General features: G+C 38.3%; 1 protein-coding gene across 1 annotated transcript in view; it reads right to left on the reverse strand.

Annotated features, from left to right (window-relative positions):
• The window catches only part of ANK3 (ankyrin 3), a 366,342-nt gene that overhangs the window by 121,182 nt on the left and 218,535 nt on the right, over positions 1-26,625 (reverse strand). The window contains 5 exon segments of the mRNA XM_030797694.1: positions 19,548-19,610; positions 19,781-19,853; positions 25,241-25,336; positions 25,834-25,932; positions 26,022-26,120. Coding sequence (XP_030653554.1) covers positions 19,548-19,610; positions 19,781-19,853; positions 25,241-25,336; positions 25,834-25,932; positions 26,022-26,120 — 430 coding nt within the window.

A 26,625-nucleotide genomic window follows, 5' to 3' on the forward strand; every position in this document is an offset into this window, starting at 1 on the left:
CTGCATGTATTTCTCCTTTCATTTTTCAGTTTGGAGCAATAGCTCATGTTAAGTAAGGTTTCCTGTGAATATTCTGAGAGGCGATAAAAAGCCGGAGGTGGTGTTTGGAGGGTGGAATTGTGCCATCTACTTCAGGAGGTTCCTGCGTGTAGCCCAGGAACTTCTGTGTCGGGCTGGAGGACCTGCAAGCCTTGCAGTGGAGATGCTGCAAGCCCAGCTCATCTCTGTACCTTCTGGCAGGACTAGAGGCTCAGAGAAAAATTGACGGTCCCATGCTCAAGGTATAGAATAGAGTGAGCATTTACTTCCTGCCCCCTTCACTCTCCACCTCTCCTCTCAGTAAGAAGAAGGAGAGGATTATTTAGGGGGTGGAAGAGAGGGTCTTCACTTTAACCCTTTGTTTGCCATCATATGCTGGCCATGGTTGTCGTTCTTTCAAAACATAAAATAAGTGCTAGGATATACTTTTGATATGGTTTGGCTCTGTGTCCCCACCAAATCTCATGTTGAATTGTCATCCCCAGTGTTGGAGATGGGGCCTGGTGGGAGGTGGTTGGATCACATGGGTGGATTCTCATGAATGGGTTAGCACCATCCCCTTGGTGCTGTTCTCATGATAGTGAGTGAGTGAGTTATCATGAGATGTGCTTGTTTTAAGGTGAGGGGCACCTCCCCTTCCTCTCTCTTCCTCTTCCACCAGCCTTGTAAAGTACTGGCTCCCCCTTTGCCTTCCCCTATGATTGTAAGTTTCCTGGGGCCTCCTCAGAAGCAGAAGCTGCTATGCTTCTTGTACGGCCTGCAGAACCATGAGCCAATTGAACCTCTTTTCCTCATAAATTACCCAGTTTCAGGTATTTCTTTATAGCATGTGAGAATGGACTAATACAACTTTCTGGCTTTCCTTCTGAAAATGGGTGGTAATCATGGATTAAGTTGAGAAAACAGTTAAATAAGCATTGGGTAAACTAGGTAAATTAAGAAGGCTGAAGAAGCGTGTTCTCATTTTAAGGGGTGCATGCGCCTCCTGTGGGATGGCCACTAGCAGCATTCTGCCTTCCTTTCCCTAGTTCTAGGTGCTCATGAGAGCCTGGCATTGTAGGTGGCCAAAAAAGAATCAGGTTTGAATGACAAAGTTTGGACACCTCTGAAAGAACAGCAAACTGCCATTATTCATTCCCAGAACAAATGACTCTGCTTAAGCTGTTTTTTTGAGTACAAACTCAGTTTGATTCTTTTTCTACCTCTTCATAGAAAAACCTGAATTCTCTTTCCTTTCTGAGATGGGTTTGTTTATTAACCCAACCAAGATCACATAGGACATTTTTCATTGCTGCACCTGGAAAAGTTCCAACACTGAGTCATGCATGCTTACTTTAGAAACTATATCTAGCCTGGATTAAGGAGCAGTAAAGTGCTATACAGGTTTTAAAAAGAAGCACATTTAGCCACAAAGAACAGAATAAAGAGAATTCAGGTTTTTCCTATGAAGAGGCAGAAAAAGACAATGTTGGGACAGACTCTAAAATTTCTTCATATTCCTTCTTATTAGTACTCCTTAACTCGGATACAGAAATTCCTTTAGTCCTCTAAGTAAGATCAAACACCATACTGCCTTGGTCAAAGGAGCACTGAAGTCTAAAGACAGAATGCAGGTAGAAGGAAGTACAAGATTACTGTTCTCATTATCTAAAATCTAAGCCACTTGTGAAGAAGACTAGACAATGAACTAATTGCTAGCCACAAACTAGCCCTGGAAAATCAGGCACAAAAATGTTGGTTCTCACTTGCAGAGAAACTAGGTAGCCAAATTCAAGGTGGGAGTGTCATGACAGCTGGTTTGTCCTATTCATTCTTCCTTAGCTATTTGTCTAGCCTCAACCCCAAATCCAGACTTCATTATTCTTGCCTCTTCATTGCCTAGGCACACAAGGACCATGAGTACAATACAGGAACACGTTAATCGCTGTTCCCAGGCATAAAGAAGTACCAGGCTCGTGTATAAACAGTGATTTTGGCCTTTTCTTTCCCTTACACCCAAATTGCCTATCATTGTGCCTGGCAATAAACACCCATTTATTGGTTTGTTTTGTATTTCCAACCTATACCCCAGAGATGTGTACACACAAGGCAAAGACACATGGGGCCCGTCCTCAGTTCTCATTCTCATTGGGGTTCTGACTCGCCCCTCCCCATTGGGACATCTTTCCCGGGGTCCTCTCACTCTTCTTGCTCCTAGCTCCCTGTGCACCACCTTGTCTTCCCCTTGCTCATTCATTCTCACTGTTGTGTTCTCTGAGCTAATGAGAGGGCCACAGGGTGGTCACATTAGGACAACCTTCTACAGGAAGCAGATCAGACTTTTCAGGTAGATGGAAGGGACAGACATGGTTTAGGGGGAAAAAATACTCAAAATTACAATTTGTTTGGGGCAAATAAAAAAAACCACAACAGCCTGTTGTTTGCAGTTAAACAAGCACACAATTCCTTGGTGTCTGTTAAATATTTCACAGGCTGCTCTAGCTGCTCACTCTATCATAGCTTCTTGGAGGAAAAAAATATTCACGCTATGACCTTCCCTACCTACACTAGAACTCTTATCTTCTGTGTCTATATCCAGTATATTCCATATGGCATGGCAGCTGCTGAGGTCACCAAGGATTCCCATACCCCTTATTTTGTTCTGTTGTTGTTTGAGACAAAGTCTCGCTCTGTCGCCCAGGCTGGAGTGCAGTGGTACGATCTCGGCTCACTGCAACCTCCACCTCCTGGGTTCAAGTGAGTCTCCTGCCTCAGCCTCCTGAGTAGCTGGGATTACAGGCACCCACCACCACGCCTGGCTACTTTTTGTATTTTTAGTAGAGACAGGGTTTCGCCATGTTGGCCAGGCTGGTCTCAAACTCCTGACCTCAGGTGATCCATCCGCCTCACCCTCCCAAAGTACTGGGATTACAGGTGTGAGCCACCATACCTGGCCTCCTACACCACTTGTGCTCTTTTGATTGGAGCTTTCTAGGAAAGTTCCTCCCAGGCTTCCTCTAGCACCCACTTCTCAGGCTTTTTCCCCTTCATCCTTCACCACTCCCTCTCCATGTCTATTAGCATTCTTCTTCCTCTTATGTGTGCCCAGAGTTTTCTAGAACTGCTTCTCTTCCTCCTTGTGTGCTGCCCTGGGACCTCATCCAGTGCCTGGCGTCTGCACCCTTGTCCCCACTCCTGTGTGCTGAGCTCTCCTGTGGGGGCCTGTACTTTCCTGTCTCTGACACTTTGACCAACAAGTTTTCTAAATATGAAACACCTCTTCCCAATCCCCATCCTTCTACCCATGCAAAATGTCTGTGTGTCCAAATCCTATCTATTCTTTAAAATGCCTTTCAAGTTTGTTTTTGAGGTCTTTAATGATGTCCCTGTCTTTTTAATTTTCTTGTCACTTGATCTGTTATTCTCTCATGACACCTGATATGGTTTGGATGTCTGTGCCCTCCAAATCACATGTTGAAATTTGAGCCCCAGTGTTGGAGGTAGGGCCTTGTGGAAGGTATTTGGATCATAGGGACAGACCCCTCATGAATGGCTGGATGCCCTCCTTGTTGTAATGAGTGAGTACTCACTCTGTTTGTCCACACAACAGCTAGTTGGTTAAAGAGCCAGCCACCTCCTCCTCTCTCTTGCTCCCTCTTTTGCCATGTGACATTCCTGCTCCCCCTTCTCCTTCTGCCATGAATAGAAGCTTCCTGAGGCCTCACCAGAAGCCAAGCAGATGCTGGTGCTATGTTTGTACAACCTGTAGAACCATGAGCCAAATAAACCTCATATATATATATAAATTATCCAGACTCAGGTATTTCTTTCTAGCAGTGCAAAACAGACTAACACAGAATCTCGAGTAGAAAGTCTAAGCCAAAAAATTCTAAATGCAAATTCCAGTTTCCATAACTGTGTGAACCTGAGCAAATATCTTAAACTCCTTGAGATTGACTCCTTAATATAATTAGGACTAATAGTACTTTAAATTAGGGTATTAAATTAGGACATAATGGAAATTAGGAGTAAAAATAGTATTAATAATGCTGTTGAATACTTTGAGAGAAGTAACAAAGATAAAGCACCAAGCAAGTAACATTTCCTGAGTTCTTACCACATGCCAAGTTCTAGGCTAAATGCTTTTTACATATGCCATTATATATACTTTGAAGGTCTATCCCCTCCAAATCTCATGTTGAAATGTGATCCCCACTGTTGGAGGTGGGGCCTATTGGGAGGTGTTTGGGTCATGGAGGTGGATCCTCCATGAATGGCTTGTGCCATCCCCTCTGTAAAGAGTGACTGCTTGCTCTATTAGTTACCGTGAGATGTGATGTTAAAAAGAGCCTGGCTTAGTTAGGATTTTAAGATTCATTCATACTGTTGTATATAATTGAAGTTTCCTCCTTTCCTCTCTCTTGCTTCCTCTCTTGCCACCTAACTCTCCTTTACCTTCTGTCATGAGTGAAAGCAACCTGAGGTCTTACCAGAAGCAGATGGATGGGCGAGGACAGATACAATGTAGAGGAAAAAAAAGTGTTCAAAATTACAATGTGTTTTAGCCACCCTGCTACTTGTACAGCCTGCAGAACTATGAGCTAAAATAAACCTCTTTTCATTATAAATTACCCAGCCTCAGATATTCCTTCATATGACTGCAAAACAGACTAGCATAGTCATTCAAACTTACAATAACTCGACCATTATGGGGCTCTTATCTAAATTACCAGACAACATCTATATTAGAAGTACAAGGATTTGAATATCAGCCCCAGCACTGATGTTGTGTGACCTTAATCAAGTTCCTTAACCTTACTGAAACTTATTTTCCGCATCTATGAAATAAAAATGACAATGGCTCCAATTTAATCATTGTGAGGGTTAAATTACATAATGCATGAAATGTGTCTGGCTTAATGCCTAGCACATAGAAAGATTCAATAATGGTAAATACCTTGTTTCTGATGGTGAGAGTATTAATTTATATGGAATCCTCAGGAGGGACAGAGACACAGGTAAATGTGTAGAATTAAGCCAGTAGATGCATTCATGAATGAAGGTACAGATGTATACACCCTAAGACCTATGATAGAGACCAGGACAACTCTGATCCTATGGCACTGACTAGTCTAGTTTGAAAGAAAATATAAAAAATTAACCATGAGTTGGCAAACTACAATCCATGGGCCAAACCCAGCCTCTTGCCTATTTCTGTAAATAAGCTTTATCAGTATCAAACAATCAGGCCTGTTGGTTTAGGTATTATCTCTGGTGGCTTTTGTACTACAAAGGCAGAGTTTAGTAGCTGTGACAGAGACCAATATGGACTAAACATTCAAAAATATTTACCACTGGCTCTCTATACAAAAAGTCTGCTGACTCTTAAAATTAATGGCTAATAAAATGAGTATTAGGATGAAATAAAAAAGCATAAGTGAAAGGAGAATGGAAAGGGGGTAGCCAGGGACCATATCACACAGGACTTACTAACCATGGCAAGCTACTGAAATTACTCTAAATGCAATATAAAGCCTTGGGTGGGTTTTAGTTTTGTATTTGTACTACTTTAAGGGTGTATTTATATTATTTGTGTGGCTTGGTTACTTTTGTTACAAAATACGGCAACCACACAGATGAGAATATAAAATATAAATATACATTTTGGCAAACTGTTATAAACACCATCCAGGTCAAGAAATAGAACATCATCAGCACCTCAGAAGACTCCCACATCCCCCACCCCAAACACAGGCCCCTCTTACCTCCTCAAGGTAATTGCTTTCTATATATTCTTTTCCTTGCTTAAAAATCTCACTATCTAATTTTACAAGCATAGTTTATTGTCATCTGGTTTTGAAGAATTCTGTTGTCTTTGCATAATATACAACTTAGCAATTATACTCCTAGGTTTACATCCTACAGAAATGTATGCATACGTGTACCAGGAAACTTACATAAGAAGGTTTGTAACAACAGTTCAAACTTGAAACAACCCACATTCGCATCAACAGTAGAGTGGATAATTCAATGTGGTACAGGCAGACAATGGAATATTGTATAGAAATGAAAATGAATGAACTTCAATTATATGCAACAGTATGAATAAATCTGAAAAGCCTAACTATAAGCTTTGGATGGTTTTAAGCTAAGGAGTGGAATAACATGATCCAATGTATATGTTTAAAGGCTTGTGTGGATGCTGTGGAGAAAGCTGAGTACTGGGTAAGAGAAGAAGTGGAGATCTGTAAGGAGGCTCCTGCAGTATTCCATGTGAGAGATGCTGGTGGCCTGGATGGGGGTGGTGAAAATGGAGATGGAGAAGAGAAGAGAGATTTGAGATGTATTCTGAAAGTAGAGCTGATATGACTTGCTGATGGGCTGGATAGAAGTGCTATGGGAAGACAGATTGCATAAAACTCAGATTTTGCCTTGGGCGATGGAGCCATTTACTGAGATGGAGAAGGGTGAGAAGAGACACTATTTTCAAGGGGTATGTTTAGGTATCTTAAGGTGACTTAAGATATCAGAACCCAAATGAAAATGTACATAGCTGGATAAGTGGATAGTGTGGGTGATAATCACTATATAATTCTAATTCCGAAGACAGGATACCAATGATGGAACAGACTTTGCTTTAGAATAAAGGCCCTTGTCCCAGTCCACAGATCTTCTTCTTTAGCTGGTAATTCTTTTAAATTCATCAACTATTCCTTGAGATGCAGATATGCTTTGGGAGAGTCATTATAAAGCTGTTTTATCAACTTAAGACATAGCCTAGGACTGTCTCAGTAAAAAGGAGTTGAATGGAAGGAAAAGGTAGCATTGTTGGCAATCTTCACCTTGCTTCATCTCAGAAACCTGCTAAACTATCCTTTGAGTATGGCTTCATGTTGATGCAACCGATCAAACAGGTATTGAAGATCTCTGTGTGCCAAGTAGTATACTAGGTTCTTGCGATAAAACAGATAATAAGATTTAGTCTTTGCTTCTGGTATTTTAAAGTTACCATTTTGGCTTTATCCCTGAGAGATGCAAGCAATTATGTAACATCGATTTGAAAGGCCAATTGTAAGCAGAGAAATCTTCAGGCAAAAGGCTAAATGATATAAGAGGTTCTTGTAAAACGATAAAATTTCAGGTGAAGAACAATTTCTGAAGCTGCTAAGGACAGTGAATTAATGAAACCAAACCCTTGAATCACCTGAGGGCAACCTGATCTCCATGGCCTCTTTCCAGATCTATTAAGCTAATAACATAACAGTCCTATTTATTTAGAATGATTAGGAGATTAGGGTAGCAGGAGAGTCCTAGACATTTGGCAAGAAGAGGTCCTAACTTGTCTTTTCCTGGTGGTCTTCTTCAGATCTACCTTCACATTTCCCAAAGTAATTCACCCTACTTTTTTGAGTTTTGGATTGTGTCAAGTCAAAATCTATTTACTCGACCAGGCGAGGTGCCTCACGTCTGTAATCCCAACACTTTGGGAGGCTGGGGCAGGTGGATCACACGAGGCCAGAAGTTTGAGACCAGCCTGGCCAACATAGTGAAACCCTGTCTCTACTGAAAATTACAAAAATTAGCCAGGCATGATGGTGGGTGCCTGTAGTCCCAGCTACTCAGGAGGCTGAGGCAGGAGAATCACTTGAACCTGGGAGGTGGAAGCTGCAGTGAGCCAAGATCATGCCACTGCACTCCAGCCTGGGTGACAGAGTGAGACTCTGTCTCAAAACAAAACAAAATGAAACAACCAAAATCTGTTTATTCATTCCTAATGAGAATACACTGATACATTTACTAAAACTACTGGCTTTTAGTTCTTAAAATCTATTTGAAATTATGTTTATATTTATTTTACTTGACTTTTCATCTTGGTGTATATAGTTCTTTTGCCAAAAGAAACAGAGGAAGTTTCTCTAAATATTTATCATTATGGTAAAGGGGAGGAGAGGTAGAGAAAGATGGCTGAATAGAACACTCCAGTGATTGTCCCCTCACAGGAACCCCAAACTGAACAACTATCAATGCAAGAAAGCACTTTTATAATAACAAAAAAATTAAGTGAGCAATCACAGTACCTGATTTTAATGTAATATCAAGGATAGAGGCATTGAAAAGCTCGGAAAGACAGTCTTGCATTATTTACACCACGCCTCCCCCAGCCCCAGGCAGCACAGCATAGAGAAAGAATCTGTGGGCTTGGGAAAGAGAGAGCAAAATGAGTGTGCAACATTGCATTGGAGCTCAGCACTGCCCTGTCACAGTGGAACACAGTACAGGACAGAATTCTGCCAGTGCCCACGGAAGGACCACTTAGGACAGTGCTGGGCCAGCGGGGAATCCTCCACCCCGGCAAGAGGAAACTGAGTCCCAGCCAGCTTCACCACTGGCTGACTAAAGTGGCTTGGGGCTCAGAATAAATTTAGGTAGCAGTCAGGACACAAGGACTGCAGTCCTTGGGCAAGCTCTGGTGCTACACTGGTCTTGGAGGTTGTGATAGTTAATATTGAATGTCAATTTGATTGGATTGAAGGATGCAAAGTATTGTTCCTAGGTGTGTCTGTGAGGGTGTTGCCAAAGGAGATTAACATTTGAGTCAATGGACTGGGAAAGGCAGACCCATCCGCCATCTGGATGGGCACATCTAATCAGCTGCCAGCAAGGCCAGAATAAAAGCAGGTAGAAGAACATAGAAGGACTAGACTGGCTGAGTCTTCTGGCCTCCATCTTTCTCTCATGCTGGATGCTTCCTGCCCTCGAACATCTGACCCCAGGTTCTTCAGCTTTTGGACTCTTGGACCTACACCAGTGATTTGCCAGGGGCTCTCAGTACTTTGGCCACAGACTGAAGGCTGCACTATTGGCTTTCCTACTTTTGAGGTTTTGGGATTCGGATTGCCTTCCTCGCTCCTCAGCTTGCAGATGGCCTGTGGGACTTTACCTTGTGATTGTGTGAATCAATTCTCCTAGTAGACTCCCCTTTATATATCACATCTATCCTATTAGTTCTATCCCTCTAGAGAACCCTGACTAATACAAAGGTGGGAGACTTCAGGTGTGACACCAGCTGTGGTGGCCAAGGGTGTGCCTGTGTCACTCATCCCCCAATTCCAGGCAGTGCAGCTCAGGAACTCTTTCCACTTGGAGAAGGGAGAGGGAAGAATACAGGGGGCTTTGTCATGTAACATGGGTACCAGCTAAGCCACACTAAAATAAAGCACCAGGGAAACTCCTGAACCTCCTGATTCCATGCCTTTGTTTCTGGACAGTGTTTCTAGACCCACCCTGGGCCAGCAAGGAAGCCAATGTCCCGATGGGACAAACCCCGTTCTGCTGAATAAAGCGGCTTTGGCCTGGAATAAACATCAGCAACAGCCAGGCAGTAGTGACTACAGCCGTGGGGTGAGCCCCAGTACTGTGCTGGGCTACAAGGCTTTACATGTGACCCTGTGCAGTGCCAGCTGTCATGGCCATTAGAGTGACCGCCTTATCCCTCCCCCAACTCCAGGCAGCCTGGTGCAGAGAGAGACTTCCTTTGCCAGAAAGAGAGGGAAGTGGGAGAGACTTTTTACCTGGTAACCCAGGGAATTCTCCCTTATTTTCCCAAAATCTACCAAAGCTGTGTATCAAGGAGTCTGTAAGAGTTGCAGCATTCCAGGGCTTAGGGCACTCCCTAGTGCTGAAATGGCTGCAGTGACCATAGGCTTAGGTCACAACACTCAATCCCTTTTGAATTCTTAGAAAGTCCTCTCAAAAAAGATGGCTAAAAACAAGCCTATACTGTGAAGACTGGAATAAATACCTAACTCTTCGATGCCCAGGTATCAACAAATGTCTACAAGCATCAAGGACATCCAAGAAAACATTACCTCACCAAATGGACTAAATAAGGCATCAGTGACCAGTCCTGGAGTGATGGAGATATATGGCCTCTCAGATAGGGAATTCAAAATAGCTGTCTTGAGGCAGCAGCTCAATGAATTTTTTTTTTTTTTTTAGATAGAGTTTCGCTCTTGTTGCCCAGGCTGGAGTGCAATGGCACGATCTTGGCTCATGCAACCTTCGCCTCCCAGGTTCAAGCCATTCTCCTGCCTCAGCCTCCTGAGTAGCTGGGATTACAGGCACGTGCCACTACGCCTGGCTAATTTTGTATTTTTAGTAGAGATGGGGTTTCCCCATGTTGGTCAGGCTGGTCTCGAACTCCTGACCTCAGGTGATCTGCCTGCCTCAGTGTCCCAAAGTGCTGGGATTACAGGCGTGAGCCACTGTGCCCGGCCTTTTTTTTTTTTTTTGAGAAGGGTTCTCACTCTGTCGCCCAGGCTGGAGTGTAGTGGTGCAATCACAGTTCACTGCAGTCTTGACCTCCTGGGCCCAGGTGTTTATACCATTTAAACACTGCAAGTACTTGAGATCACAGGTGTGTGCCACCATGGCCAGCTAATTTATTTTTTATTTTTTGTAGAGACAGAGTCTCCCTATGTTGCCCAAGCTAGCTCAATGAACTTTAAGATAACAAAGAGCAGAATTTTATCTGATAAATTTAACAGAGATTAAAATAATTTTTAAAAGTCAAGCAGAAATTCAGGAGTTGAAGAACTTAATTGACAAACTAAAAATGCATCAGTTTCTCAATAGCAGAATGGATCAAGCAGAAGAAAGAATGAGCTTGAAAACAGGCTCTATGAAAATTCAGTCACAGAAGAAAAAACAAAAAAATAAAAAGGAATGATGCATACCTACAAGATCTAGAAAATAGCCTCAAAAGGACAAATCTAAGTTATTGGCCTTAAAGAGAATGGAGAGACAGAGAGAGAGAGAGAGAGAGAGAGAGAGAGAGAGAGAGAGAGGCAGCGGCAGGGAAGGAGGGAGGGAGATCAGGGTAGATGGTTTACTCCAAGAAATAATAACAGGGAACTTTACAAACCTAGAGAAAGATATGAATATCCAGGTATAAGAAAATCAAAGAACAAGCAGGTTCAACCCAAATAAGACTACCTTAAGGTATATAGTCATCAAACTCTCAAAGATCAAGGATAAAGAAAGAATCCTAAAGGCAGTGAGAGAAAAGAAGCAAAGATAAAGACTTTCCCAGACAAACAAAAGCTGAGAGATTTCATGAAAAACCAGACCTATCTTATAAGAAATGCTAAAGGGAGTTCTTCAGTATGAAAGAAAAGGATTTTAATGAGCAACAAGAAATCATTTAAATCTATACGACTCACTGGTAAACGTAAGTACACAGATAAATACAGACTACCCCAACACTGTCATTGTGGTGTACAAACCACTCATACCTTTGTAGGAAGACAAAAAGAGAAACCTATCAAAAATAATAACTAGAGCAAGTTTTTGAGATAGATAGTATAAAAAGATGTAAATAGAAGCAACAAAAGTCAAAAAGTGGAGGGGAATGAAGTTAAAGTGTAGAATATTTCATTTTCTTTTTGCCTGTTTTTCTTTTCTTTGTAATCAGAATGAAATTGTCATCAGTTTAAAACAATTGATTATGTTATTTGCAAGTCTTATGGTAAACACAAAAACCTATGATATACAAAATATTAAAAGCAAGAAATTAAACATACTACCAGAGAAAGCATTTTTTTTTTTTTTTTTTTTTTTTTTTTGAGACAGAATCTCATTCTGTCACCCAGGCTGGAGAGCAATGGTGTTATCTTGGCTCACTGCAATCTCCGCCTTCCGGGTTCAAGCAATTCTCCCACCTCAGCCTCCTGGGTAGCTGGGACTACAGATGCATGCCACCATGCCCAGCTAATTTTTGTATTTTTAGTAGAAATGGGGTTTCATCATGTTGCCCAGGCTGGTCTTGAACTCCTGGCCTCAAGTGATCCACCTGTTTCAGCTTCCCAAAGTGCTGGGATTGCAGGCATGAGCCACCGTGCCCAGCCAATAAGAAAAATCACTTTTATACAAAGAAAGACAAGGAGGAAGAAAGGAAGAGAGGACAAACAAAACAATCAGAAAACAACAAAATGGCATAGTAAGTTCTTACCTAGCAATAATAACACTGAATTTAAATGGACGAAATTCTCTAATCAAAAGACATAGAGTGGCCAAGTGGATTTAAAAACAAGACTGAACGATATGCTATCTACAAGAAACTCACTTTACCTATAAAGACACACATACAGACTAAAATAAAGGGATGGAAAAAGATATTCCATGCAAATAGAAGCCAAAAAAAGAACAGGAATAGCTATACTTAGATAAAATAGATTTCAAGATAAAAACTGCAAAAAGAGACAAAGAAGGTCATTATATAATGATAAGGCAGTTAATTCAGCAAGAAGGTATATAAATTATAAATATATACACACCAAATGCTAGAGCACCCGTATATATAAAGCAAATATTATTAGAGGTAAAGAGAGAGATAGACCCCAATACAATAGGTGGGGACATTAACGTCCCATTCTCAGCATTGGACAGATTATCTAGAAAGAAAATCAACAAAGAAACACTGGACTTAACCTACTATAGACCAAATGACCCTAATAGACATGTACAGAACATTCTATCCAACACCTGTAAAATACAAATTATTTCCTTAGCACATGGAACATTCTCAAGGATAGACCACATGTTAGGCCACAAAACAAGTCTCGAAAAATTAAAAAAAAAATTGCAATCATGTCAAGTCTCTTTTCTGACCACAATGGAATAAAACTAGAAATCAATAGCAAGAGAAACCTTGGAAACTATGCAAACACATGGAAATTAAACAATATGTTCCTGAATGACCATTATGTCAATGAATACATTAAAAAGAAAATTTTTAAAATTTCTTGAAACAAAAGAAAATGGGAACACAACACACTAAAACCTACGGGAGACAGCAAAAGTAGTACTAAAAGAAGAGTTAATAGCAATAAATGCCTACATCAAAAAAGCAGGGAAACTTTGAATAAACAACTGAATGATGCAGCTTATAGAATGAGAAAAGCAAAAGTAAACCAAACTCAAAATTTGTAGAAGAAAATAAATAATAAACATCAGAGTAGGAATAAATTAAATTGAGACTAAAAATATACTACAAAAGATCAACAAGACAAAAAGTTGGTTTTTGAAAAGATAATCAATAAGCTTTAAACCAGACTAAGAAAAGAGAAGACCCAAATAAATAAGATCGGGGATGAAAATGGAGACATCACAACTGATACTGCAAAAATTCAAAGGCTCATTAGAGACTATTATAAGCAACTACTATATGCCAATAAATTGGGAAACCTGTCAGAAATGGATAAATTACTAGACATATAAAGCCTACAAAGATTGAATCATGAAGAAATAGAAAACTTTAATAGACTATTAATGAATAACAAGATATAAGTAGTAATAAAAAGTCTCCCATTAAAGAAGAACCCGGGACCTGACAGCTTTACTGCTGAAATCTACCAAGCATTTTTAAAAAGAACTAATATTAATCCTACTTATATTATTCCAAAAAAATTGAGGGAACACTTCCAAACTCCTTCTATGAGGCCAATGTTACTCTGATATCAAAACCAGACAAGGACACACACACACACAGACAAAAGGAAACTACAGGCAAATATTTCTGATGAACATAAATGCAAAAAATCTTCAAATAGTAGCAAACCATACATAACAACATAGTAGAAAGATCATTCATCATGATCAAGTGGGATTCATCACCCAGGGATGCAAGGATAGTTCAACATATGCAAATGAATCAATGTGATACATCATATCCACAGAATAAAGGACAAATCCATATGATTATTTAATTGATGCTGAAAAAGCATTCAATAAAATTCAATATCCTTTCATGGTCAAAAAACTAGTATACAAGGAACATACCTCAATACAGTAAAAGCCATAAACAACAGGCCCACAGCTAGTGTCATACTCAATGGGGAAAAACTGAAAGCCTTTCCTCTAAGATCTGGAGCAAGACCAGGACACCCACTTTCATCACTTTCATTCAATATAGAACTAGAAGCCCTGGCCAGAGCAATTAGTCATAAGAAATAAATAAAGGGCATCCAAATTAGAAAAGAAGTAGTTAAATTATCCTTATTTGCAGATGATAAAATCTTCTATTTAGAAAAACGTAAGGACTCCTCCAAAAACCTATCAGAACTGATAAACAAATTTAGTAAAATTCAAGATACAAAATCAACACATAAAAATTGGTATCATTTCTATAGTGCTAACAGAAAATGGAGAAAGGGGAACCCTCATATGCTATTGGTAGAAATGTAAATTAGTACAGTTACTATAGAGAAGAGTACGGAGGTTCCTCAAAAAACTAAGAATAGAATACCATATGATCCAGAAATCCCACTGCTGGGTATACATCCAAATAAAAAAAAGAAAATCAGTATTTCAAAGTGATATCTGCACTCCCTTGTTTATTGCAGCACTATTCACAGTAGCCAAGATATGGAATCAACCTATGTGTCCATCAGCTGATGAATGGATAAAGAAAATATGGTACATACACACAATGAAATATTATTCAGCCACAGAAAAGAATGAAATCCCGTGTTTTTTGTAAAAACATGGATGGAATTGGAGACATTATCTTAAGTAAGGTAAGCTAGGCACAGAAAGATAAATTTAGCATGTTCTCACTCCTATGTGGGAACTGAAAAAAAAATTGAACTCATGGAGATAGAGAGTAGAATGATGGTTTCAGGAGGCTGGAAAGAGCAGGGATAAAGAGGGGATGGTTAATTGACACAAAAATACAGTTAGCTAGAAGGAATAAGATCTAGTGTCTGGTAGCACAATAGGGCAACTATAGTTAACAATAATTTATAGTTAACAATGTATTTCAAAAGAATTAAAAGAGTGGAACCAGAATGTTCCAAACACAAAGAAATGATCACTACTTGAGGTGATAGATATCCCAATTACTCTGATTTGATCATTACACATTGCATAATTGTATCAAAATATCACATATACCCCATAAATATGTACAGTTATTATGTATCTATAATTACAAATTAAAATATTCTTATTACCTTGTGATAGTTTCCAAGAACATGATTTGTTCCTTTTCCTTAACACACCTCCTTTTTTTGAAGCTAAAAGTATGCATTCTTGGGTTCTATATATAAGAAACATGTCAAGTTGGAATAGCAATGAAATAGATGATCTATGCAGTGTTGTTTTCAAGTAACTGATCACAACCAGTTACAGATCTATGTGTTCCTTCTCTACTCCCAGTGCTTTCCTTGACTAGACCTTGGGGACAGGGGAATGAGATGATCTAAAACTACAGAGTGTCAGACCAGTCTTCTTGTCCAGCTCTGCCACAAACATCATTGGAAAGACCATTCAATGTGTATCTGGGCTTTCCTTCCTCATCAGTGTAATGGCAGGAATAGACCTACAAGACTCCAACTTGCCCCTTCAGTTCTTTGAAGTCAGTGAATTTTAATTTGCTGTGGCTTCCACTGACCACCAAATTTGGCACAAAGCTGAACATGACTCTTCTTACCCCTCATGTCACTCTATTATCTGCTAAAATTGTATTGCTTTATTATATCTCAAACTTACACCTACTTGATATTATGTTTACAGGTATACTTAGCCTCTTATTTTTTCTTTTAATATTTAGTGTCTGCATGTGATTCAGAAAGATATTTTTCGGCCCTATCAAATTCGACAGTAGCTTAGAATTCGAAATTTCTTCCTAGCAGGAGTTTGTCTCACCAGCTGCTCTCTCCTAAACCTGTTTAGTAGAGTCATATTTCATAGAGCTGCCTTTTGGATTTTTACTTTGCATGGCTGAATTCCACTTCTCATTATGTCCCATCTATAGTTCTTTCGATCTGTAACCACACTCCAACCCACTAGAGTTCTGCAGGCTAAAATAACATTTTATACCCCCCTGCTCTGATTTATAAAATAGATTTTATAGGCAGTTGCAATTTAAGATCAGAGTTGAACCAAAGCCAATGTGAAATCCCTTGGGAGGAGACGCCAAACTCAATCACTTGAACTTTAACCTCAATTTTCCCTCTTTTTCTTTGTCTCCTTTCTCTTTCTTCTTCCTTCTTTCCTTCCTTCCTTTATTCTCTTCTTTCTTCTATACACACACTGTTTCATATTTTCAATTACAAACAGAATTGCAAAACATAAGGATCAAACTAGCACTAAAATCAAGATACTAATTTTGTAAGTATATTAAAGTTATCTGAATGTTATATGAATAGCTATTTTTCTGGAACAGGGGACAGTAGAGCAGTAAGGTATCTACAAATGCATCTGACCCTCTGAGGAGCTCTGCTTAGCCCCCACCTGCCTAATGCGAGCTTAAAAACCTGCCTTGGACAAAGTTGCTTGACCTCTTCTACGGCTCTGCTTTGCTGATGCTTCGACCTGTGTTCAACTTTGCATCTTGGCCTCATTGTTCTCCCACCTCACTAAATGTATTGCCTAGTCTCATATTCCTTAATTTTTATTTTTTTGAGAAATGAATCCAAACATTCTTTCACTTACACTAGTTTCTCATAGTGTACAAAATAAAAGGAGAAGACGATAAGGAGAAAGCAAAGAAGAAAAAGGAAAAGAGAATGAAAAAGAAGAGAGAGACTACTCTTGGCATTTCTTCCTTAATATTTATTTTACTTTTGCTTTTTTATATTTTATCTTATTTATTTTAAATTTTAAATATCTACTTACAGCAGATTATTTTTAGAATCAGATTAAAATTTTATTTTCCCTTATTACAAACTCATTTTCATTTTCTTTCTTGAGACAAACTGGCAGCCTATATTGCTTATGATTTTTGTTTGCTTTTAAAAGCTGCTGTTATTCTTTAGTGTCCGGGGATACCAATGTGATGACCTCTCACTAGTTCTTGTAGATAGTTATACTCACAACATGCCTATGGCTTCATGGAAATGAACACTTGCCACAGCTGCATAGGAGCTTACTCAAATGGCCAACACTAAATCTAACGAAAATGACAATCAAAGCTCTGGCAAGACTATCAGGCAAATGAGTCAGAAGTTAAAATTATCATTAAAGTTGTAGGGGTCCTTTTAGAATCCAAATTTCAAAATGATTTGTTTTGGGATTTGCAGTAGTTAGAAATGCTGATTTATGCAGCAGAGGACAACATAAATACATAATAGGGCAAATGTGGCTTACTAGAGCTCTCGTAAGCAAAATTTAGGGAACTTAGCAGACAGTAATACTAATATGACTCAAATTAAAAGTGTATTATAACCTTAATCTTCAAAAATACACTTTTAACATCTGCCATGGAGAATGCAATAGCCCTGCCATACTCTGCTTTGATGAGACTACAAATATTGTGTTCAGTTCTGGTCACCTCAACTTGAGATGGCACAGACATGTTGAAACATGCACAGGAGAGGGCGACCAGGTTGATGAGGGGAACAATAGAAGGAGGTAGCAATGATATACCTGAAAAAAAAGATAGAACTAAGAAGAAATAGAAAAAGTATTTTTAAATATCTGAAAGATTGTCACACAGAAAAGGCAGCTTTTATTCAAAATACTATGTAGAATGTAGTCTTTCCATCAACTTGGTCAAATACACCAAAGCTTGAATCAATGAGTAGAAGCTACAGGAAGTTCAATAACATGAAGAATTTTTAAAGACAGAATTGTCCAAAGGGACTAGGCAGTTTAGGAATTAAAGAATTCTCATCATTTGAAGGGCTTGGGCACAGGAGATCCTACGCAGATGAGATTCCAGCAGATGTTTGCTCAGATGGAGTGACCTTGAAGGAATTCTTTTCGACATTAAATCCGGCAATACCACAAAATCAAAAGCCATTTGATTCCAATAGCCCTGGACACACTAAAGTAAGGGCCAAAGATTTTAAAGAAAAGATGCATAAAATGAGAATTTAAAATTGCCAATTTCAAATTCCCAAGCTGAGATAAACACATTTCTAGTTAAGTAACGAGGTCAATTAAATTCAAATTTCGAGATTCAAAATCTCCATTTTTGAAATTATTTGGTTATCCATATGTATAAGGCTGTTAGATAGTCCATTCAAACTTGGCCTCTCATCAATGGGGATAATTTTAGATAGTTTGTTAACGAACAGTAAATTTTTAGGTCTATGATTGTCATACTATGATTTCTAATAATTTCATTCGACAAACATACTTTTGACATCATGTTTTGTGTGTGTAAACATCTATGTAAGAATATCATTTTTTCTTTTATATTCTGCACAGAAGTTACTCTGAAATGTATGAGAAGGCAATGAAATATAATATGACAGTAGGCATATTACTCTAAAAGTCCTAAAGACGATAACAAATATTATCCATTTGGGGATAGAAGGGAGGTAAATGTATAGCTGATGTTTCAGAGAAAAAGAAAGAAAAGTGAGTAAAAGCCTTTAGCACTTATCAAGACAACATTTACAAACATTCAGCCAGATCCTCCGAGGTCCCTAAATGACCACCAGGACATTATCTCATTGGGGTGTGCAGTCCCTGGCCACAATGCATTATAGTGGGAAGTCATTGATTGGATAACAAAAAGATTAAAGTGGCTTCGGACCAGGCAGACTTTTCCACTGTTCAGGTTCCCATTGAAATTCGTGCAACTCAAAGAAAGAAATCATATGAATTAAAATAGGGAAGATTACTTAAAGGCAAAAAAAGACTAGCAACACTAAGACTAACCCAAAAGAAAGCTACTACATGACAGGTGGCAAATGGAGGTCACAATAGGGTAGACTGTATTTGATGATATCCCATCATTTGGGAGAGTCAAATGATGCAAGAAAAACAGTTAAATATAATTTTCCCATGGTAAATATTCTGTTATTTCAGTGAGACTCCAAAATGTGTCATCAGTACAATATTTACTCACTATAAAAATGCTTGTTTTCCAATGGACCTTTTAAAGATGCCATTCATTGATATATCTGTGTATCATGACCTGGTCAAAGTATTGGTTTTAAAGCAAAACAGAAACCAATTTCTGAAAACACATAAAGTATAGCTATAATAATATTTTGATCTCTTTCATTAAATCATTATTGAAAATTTCTATTTCAAAAGTTTTTTTTCAGGTTGTTTTCATTATCAGTTCAAGATCAAAAGCCGCTTTTTCTACAAAGTTTAGCAGAATGGGCAAATCTTAGGGCATGTAAAGGGATTTCCTATAAGGAAACTTCTCTTGTTTTAAAAAAATTGTAATCATGAACATTAATCAGTTTTCCCTTTCTAGATTTCAGATGCAAACAATAAAAGCATCTGTATTCTGTTTGATAGAAACAAACAGAAGGCAAGTAATCCAGATAATTAGTGACACTTTTATATTTTAAAGTTAGGAAATGGGTTCAAGGAAAGAGGATTCAAAGAGACTTAAAAAGGAGAGCTAATAGTACCAGATATACATTATTTAAATAATACACAAATTAATAATCTCAAGATAATACGAAGTTAGTAACTCAAGGAAATATTATATTTCAAAGATAAGAAATGGAAGATAAAGTTGGTAGTAGTTAAGTTTCATCACAATAAAAATTTACAAATACCTTCTTCAACATCTGAGATATATTCGCCATCACTGAGCATTTCAGGGGCATTGGCTTTACGAACTGCATGATTTAAGTGAACAATATAAGTGGATGAAAAATACATACTCTTGATATTACAACAAAACATTTCAATATTCCTGATAAACATTTTTGCAATGGAATTTCTTCAGGAAACAAACAAAATACACAGTCACTTATAATTATTGTGAACTCAAAGAACATTTTCATACCTTCATCATCAGACATATCAAGAACTTCATTCATCGTTTCTGGAACATTCATTTTGTGCTTCTCTGTGACAGTCTAGTAATAAAAAAGCAGTCATTTTAGTGTGAGCAGACTGTACATTTTAATGGGTCTTTTCATTTATCTCTGAATTAATCAGTTTCTTGTGGAATGCATGTGTTGAATATCTTGAATCTCCCACATATAAAATAACACCAAAATTGTTGTCCCTTAGTGACACAAAAGTTGTCACCATATACGAAGCACAGGAGTACGAAACGAAAGAATTCTAGTGGCAAAGTAGCACAGCTTAGAAGATTTAGGTCTCTAATAAAGCTTTTCAAAGGAAAAGAGAAGATTCTGCCCCTCCTACTCCACTGCTACACTTTTTCATGGTCTGATGAATCTGCCGCCCCATTCCACGAAAGGTCTTGGCTGAAGATAAGCCAAACGAACTGCAAGAAATATGTCTCTATTACTTGTGCCAAGCTTTCCGTCTACTTTGTGTTCTCCTCTTATATGTAATTTTAATTCATAGGATAAAACAAAATATTAAAATAATATTTACAACAATAATCTTTACAACAATGTGTATGAAAAAATACTTAAAAGGTGATGCATTGGCAGATCATTTTAGCCTACCCCAAAATTTAAAGAACAGTATATTATGCAGCAAATGCCTTTTTTACTTTCTCTTTGATAACTTAGATTATACCCATCCAAAAGACACTGTCAGCATCACTGGTAAGAAAATCTTAGATTACATCCATCCAAAAGACACTGTTAGCATCACTGGTAAGAAAATCTTAGTGACCTTAGTTTAAAAGTGAGTTTTTGTTTTTTGTTTTTTAATTCTCAGCATATGAGACACTAATGGTGCAAGGGAAGATACACGTTTAAATAAGACAACTGAAAAAAGCCAGGTTGTTAAAACTAAAAAAGGTACAAATTCATAGTTTCTTAGAGATAATGCATGGTAAATGTGATTTCTACCCCTATCCCCAATTATTGTGCTGAAATAAAACATTATTTGATGTCTTTTCCAGCATGTAATACTGCAATGGAGCAGTTTTAAAAATAAACTTTTATTTTTAGAAGAGTTTGAGATTTATGGAATAATTGTGAAGATAGTATAGACAGTTCCCATGTACCCCACACCAAGTTTCCCGTATTATTAAAATCTTTATTGATAGTATTATTATTATTTGAGACCAAGTCTTGCTCTGTTGCCCATGCTGGAGTGCAGTGGCACAATCTCGGCTTGCTGCAACCTCTGCCTCCCAGGTTCAAGCGATTCTCTTGCCTCAGCCTCCTGAGTAGCTGGGATTACAGACGTGCATGGCCATGCCCAGCTAATTTTTGTATTTTTAGTAGAGACGGGTTTTCGCCACATTGGCCAGGCTGGTCTCGAACTCCCAACCTCAGGTGATCCACCTGCCTCAGCCTCCCAAAGTGCTGGGAATACAGGCATGAGCCACCGCGCCTGGCCTATTATTAAAATCTTTTATTAGCATGGAAAATATCACAATTAATGAATCAACATTGATACATTATTATTAAAGTTCATATTTTATTCATTTTCTTTAGTTTCTGCTTAATGTCCTTTTTATGTTCCAGGATCCCATCGAGGATACTGTATTACATTTAGTTGTGTCTCCTTAGGTTCCTCTGGGCTGTGACAATTTCTCAGATTTTCCTTGTTTTTTAAAAAAAATTAATTTAAGTTCCAGGTTAAATGTGCAGGACGTGCAGGTTTGTCACATAGGTAAACAAATGTGTGCCATGGTGGTTTACTGCACCTATGAACCCATCACCTAGGTATTAAGCCCCACCTACATGAGCTATTTATCCTGATGTTCTCCCTCCCCACCCCCAGGCCCCAGTGTGTGTCCTTCCCCTCCCTGTGTCCACGTGGTCTTATGTTCAGCTCCCACTTGTAAGTGAGAACATGTGATGTTTGGTTTTCTGTTCCTCCGTTAGTTTGCTGAGGATAACAGCTTCCAGCTCCATCCATGTCCCTGCGCAAAGGACATGATATCATTCCTTTTTTATGGCTGCACAGTATTCCATGGTGTATATGTACCACATTTTCTTTATCCAGTCTATCATTGATGGGCATTTGGGTTGATTTCACATCTTTGCTATTGTGAATAGTGCTGCAATGAACATACACATGCACGTATCTTTGTAACAGAATGACTTACTTTCCTTTGGGTATATACTCAGTAATGGGACTGCTGGGTCAACTGATATTTCTGGGTCTAGGTCTTTGAGGAATTGCCACACTGTCTTATATGATGATTGAACTAATCTACATGCCCACCAACAGTGTAAAAGCATTCCTATTTCTCCACAGCCTCGCCAGCATCTGTTGTTTTTTGACTTTTTAATAATCGCCATTCTGACTGGTATGAGATGGTATCTCATTGCAGTCTTGATTTGCATTTGACTTTCCTTATTTTTGATGACCTTGACAGTTTTGCAGTGTACTAGTCAGATATGTCCATCAACTGGGGCTTGTCTCATGGTTTTTTTTTTTTTTTTTTTTTTTTGAATAGACTGGGGCTGTATGTTTTAGGGAGGAAGATCACAGAGGAAAAGTGCCATTTCATCACATTGTATCAAGGGTACATACCATCAACATGACTTATCATTGTTGATGTTGATCTTGATCACATGGCTGAAGCAGTATTTGTCAGGTTTCTCCATTGTAAAGTTACTCTATTTCCCCCTGCTTCCATACTGTTTTCTTTGCAAAGAAATCACTATGTTCAGCCCACACGTAAGCAGTGAGGAATTATGTTCCACTTTGAGAGTGAAGTATTTTCATACATTATTTGGAATTCTTTTGCCTGAGAAATTTGTGTTTTCTTTCCTATTTATTGAATTACTTATGTATAATAGTATGAATTCATGGATACTTATTTTACAGTTTGCACTATACCTCAATACTATTATATCTATTTATTTTTGCTCAAATTGTTCCAGCTATGGCCATTGGGAACTCTTTTAGTTAATTCCTATGTCCTTTCGACATACTCCCCACCACTGTGTCTCTGTATTAGTTTATTTACTTTTGTTGGGGGAGGGAGGAGCATTTCCTTACTTTTTGGCACTCTAAGATGTTCCAGGCTCATCTTATATGTTTACTGTGCTAACCTTAGATTCAGCCATTTCTCCAAGGAGCACTGTTTGCTTTTAGTAGAAAATGGTATTAGCAACCAATATCTGGGTGCTAGAAGTGTTCTGCTCCTTACATATGAAGTAATTGGGTATTTTCAACAATGCAGTTTTGATAGATACAATTCACTTCTTTTGAATATCAGCTTCTATCCATTCAGTTTGGTATGCTGTTTTGATTGTAATCTAATTAACTAAACCATCTTTCTCAGCATTGCCACATCATGTATTTCAATCATATGGAAAAGACATTCTCTTTTTGTTTTGAAAAACTGAAGTCTGCTTATAGAGTCAATGGCTGCTGGAGTCCCAGGAACTGGCTATGCAACTATCATGCCTGTGGTGGAGGCTGAGCTATAGTTATTAGCTTAAAGTCATAGACTCCACCCTGAATTACATCAGTCTTGTCTAAGCTAGTTTACATGTAACCGCTAAAGCAAGGCTGACAAGGTGGTGTCTCAGCTTGAGGTAATGTACCAAATACCACAATGCTGGGCGAAGTTTTAGAGACTTCTCTGGACTCTTTTTTAATCAACGTGAACACTTCTTTTGGTGGAAGCCTCATTTTCTTCACTAGGCAAACTGGACCTTTCCAATTAGCATGCATAGTGTCTTCTCTCTTTTGCAGAAAGTCACCAACAAGGACAGCTGATGATGTGGGGAGTGAAAAGGCACTATTCCTGTACACATTCTCTCTTCTGATGGGAACCTGATGGAGCTTTGAGACCTTTCTCTTTCAGTCGATTTTTTGAAGCTGTAACTTTATTTTGTTCTTTACTTTCTCTTAAAGCTTTTTTTTTTGATTTTGAAGAAACGTTTTGAAATTTCGTAATGGGTGAGAAAGTCATTTACATTCAACCAAATAAGATTTGTATTTTGAACTTTTACATGTCTCAAGTCTTTTAACATTGAAATAGAAGTATTAATATTATATATTTACTGCAGTCACTTCAAATCTTTATAGCATTGTGACACTTGGCTATTATTAAATAGTTTGTCCTCTTCTTCTCCTTCCCTATCCTAGATAGAGCTACGTGGGATATAAAATTAAAGGTAATAAACATTATTGGTTTGAACACTTTTTTTGAGAACTTAATGATAGATTTTAATATAATAAAACCCTCAAGAGGTGTATGAAAGCAACATGTGGAAATTTCTCTCTTAGACAAAGTATAACTTGAAGTTTGGAATGGGTGCTGGTTGACAATCATTGTTCTATTCCATTAAGACAATTGTTTTCTCTTTTGCAAATTACAAAATTTTTCTCCCGTAATCAGCAGGCTTGTTTTTTAATTTCTAAAGACTAAGAATTATACATTGAGTAACACTGCCAGATAACTCAAACTGCAGGTAGCTACAGAGAGCTTCAACCCATGTTTTTCACAAAAAGCACTGGGTATACAAACTAATTTGCAGATGCTAACCATTTTCTCCTTCATGTTGGAACGTGGTCGAAGAGAAAAGGGGACAAAGCTGATAATTCAAAATGTTCCAGAGTCCTATATTTACTTTGTTAAGAGTCAGCCTCAGGTCTATGTGTTGAGTCGTGGAGTTAGGAATAACTCAAATAAGCCTCTGATATCATGTAATATTTGCTCTTAATTCCAAAGTTACCAAATCTTGATGCTGTTCAAAGGTACCAGATGGAGTTGGAAAGAAATGACGTATCCTAGAGGCTACAGCTTGTAAAAATGTAGTTGATGCAATAGAGCCTCCTGGTAAATATCCACTTTAAATTTTAACAAAACAGCCTATTGTGTTTCTTAGGAAAACTCCAGTAGGACAGAAGATGAGTGACAGTAGCAGGCAAAACCAGTTCTGAACCCTTCTGGATTTTTTTACAACAATGTAAACTTTTTTTACAGGAATGATAATGTATCCATGTACCACTTGTGCATTAAAACATTTTTAAGGAATCAACTTAGAGTTTTCAATTTCTTTACGCTGCCAAGGAAGGATGTTAAAAAATTTCGGCCTTCACTATCATTTCATTAAAAACTTGTTATATCAAAGCAAACTAATAAATAAATACATTTAGCTGTATATGGAAGTAAAAACTCTATAGCTACAGATGCATCTTTTAAATAGGTATTCTTAGTGTTTTAAATTTTTATTCATATTAGCAATAAGAGTTTTGCTATCCTGACTACCAACAATGAGGTGACTGTATTTTAAAACATGGTGCTTAGTTTATGAATGGGAAAAAATATTCATCTCAGAAAAGCCCAAGAAAACCGGCTGAAAGCTGGCTCCTCGGGTAACAAGGCTCTGCATTCCTTACTTACAGTTGTGGTCATGGTCTCTTCGGTTACTATCTTCAGGGTATCCACTACTGAGATGTAGCCGAGGCGCCGGGCAATGCCAAGGGCAGTATTCCCATTCTGGCAAAAGGAAAATGTGAATAAGGAATTAGCAAGCCTTATTCCACATTTTTTTTTGCTGATACAAAATGTAAGGTGAGTGTCTCATCAGACCCATCCCACTGTCATACACAAAAAAGTGTTTCATTAGAGACATACCTTGCACAAAACCCACCTAACCTGTTTGTACTCATACAGCAAAGTCTGGGCATATGCAATCCGAGAGGCTTTTTAACATTCTAAGTAAGCAGTCCATGAAACCAACACAATTTTTTTTTCTTACATGTGTACTTCCTACTAGATGACAAGGCAATAGGTAGTTTTCACATATAAAACACTAATCATCTCTCTGTCTCTGAACAGCTCAGAACAATATGGTTATTGTCCTTCTTTCCTCATTCTACTGAATGCTCTGTTTATGCCTCTTCATGAAAGTACAATGAAAAATGTAAGAAGACACCAGAGTCCAGGCCCATCTATCTCCTCCCTCTTCCCCTAAGCTTGCCCTGAGTGCTTACCACAGTGAGTTCATTGGGGGAGGCATTGTTCTGAAGTAAGACATTTATTATGTGCGTATGCCCCTGCTGTGCTGCTTGATGTAATGGCGTATACCCATTCTGTAGAAGGAAGATGGGAGAGATGATTCTTAATTCCTTTGAAACAAAAATAAATGATTCTGGCAGAAACAAAAAAGGAAGGAGCTTACCTTTGTTTTGGCATTAACTTTTGCAGAATGCTGGAGCAGGAAATTAACAATCTTGATATTTCCATAGTGGCAGCCCACATGCAGTGGTGTGTATCCCATCTGTAATTATTATTTTTTTAAAAAAGAAGCATCATAATTATACTTTTACTAACAGCTATCCTAAACAGAAGCAAAATCATTATTTAGCCTTTCTTTTTGAACTGGAAAAAGCAGGTTTTTTTCTTCTCTATATTAAAAAAATTGCCCTTGATAATTCTCAGCATAATACTTAGGTATAACTTAAAATACCACTGCCTATAAGACTGTTAGCTCCCCAAAGTGCTTTATTTTTTATCAGGTCATCTTGTTCTTAGAACTTTTCAAGATACAAAGGAAAGATGGCGCAACTGACAGAATAGACAGACTGATTCAGCGGCTTCTTGTTCAGGGTCAGAAGAGCACTTTATGGAGACTTGACTTATTTATTGAATACTTTCTGAAAGCTTTAAATCTAGGCAAAAATGAAGTGGCTAAATAATAACACGTGGCAGGAGGTGATGATCAGAATGCCTGATAGAGATAGGAAGAAGCACAGAAACACTAAAAGGAAGAGGGAGGCTGGTGT

The sequence above is a fragment of the Nomascus leucogenys genome, chromosome 18 (assembly GCF_006542625.1).
Source record: "Nomascus leucogenys isolate Asia chromosome 18, Asia_NLE_v1, whole genome shotgun sequence".
Lineage (NCBI taxonomy): Eukaryota > Metazoa > Chordata > Mammalia > Primates > Hylobatidae > Nomascus > Nomascus leucogenys.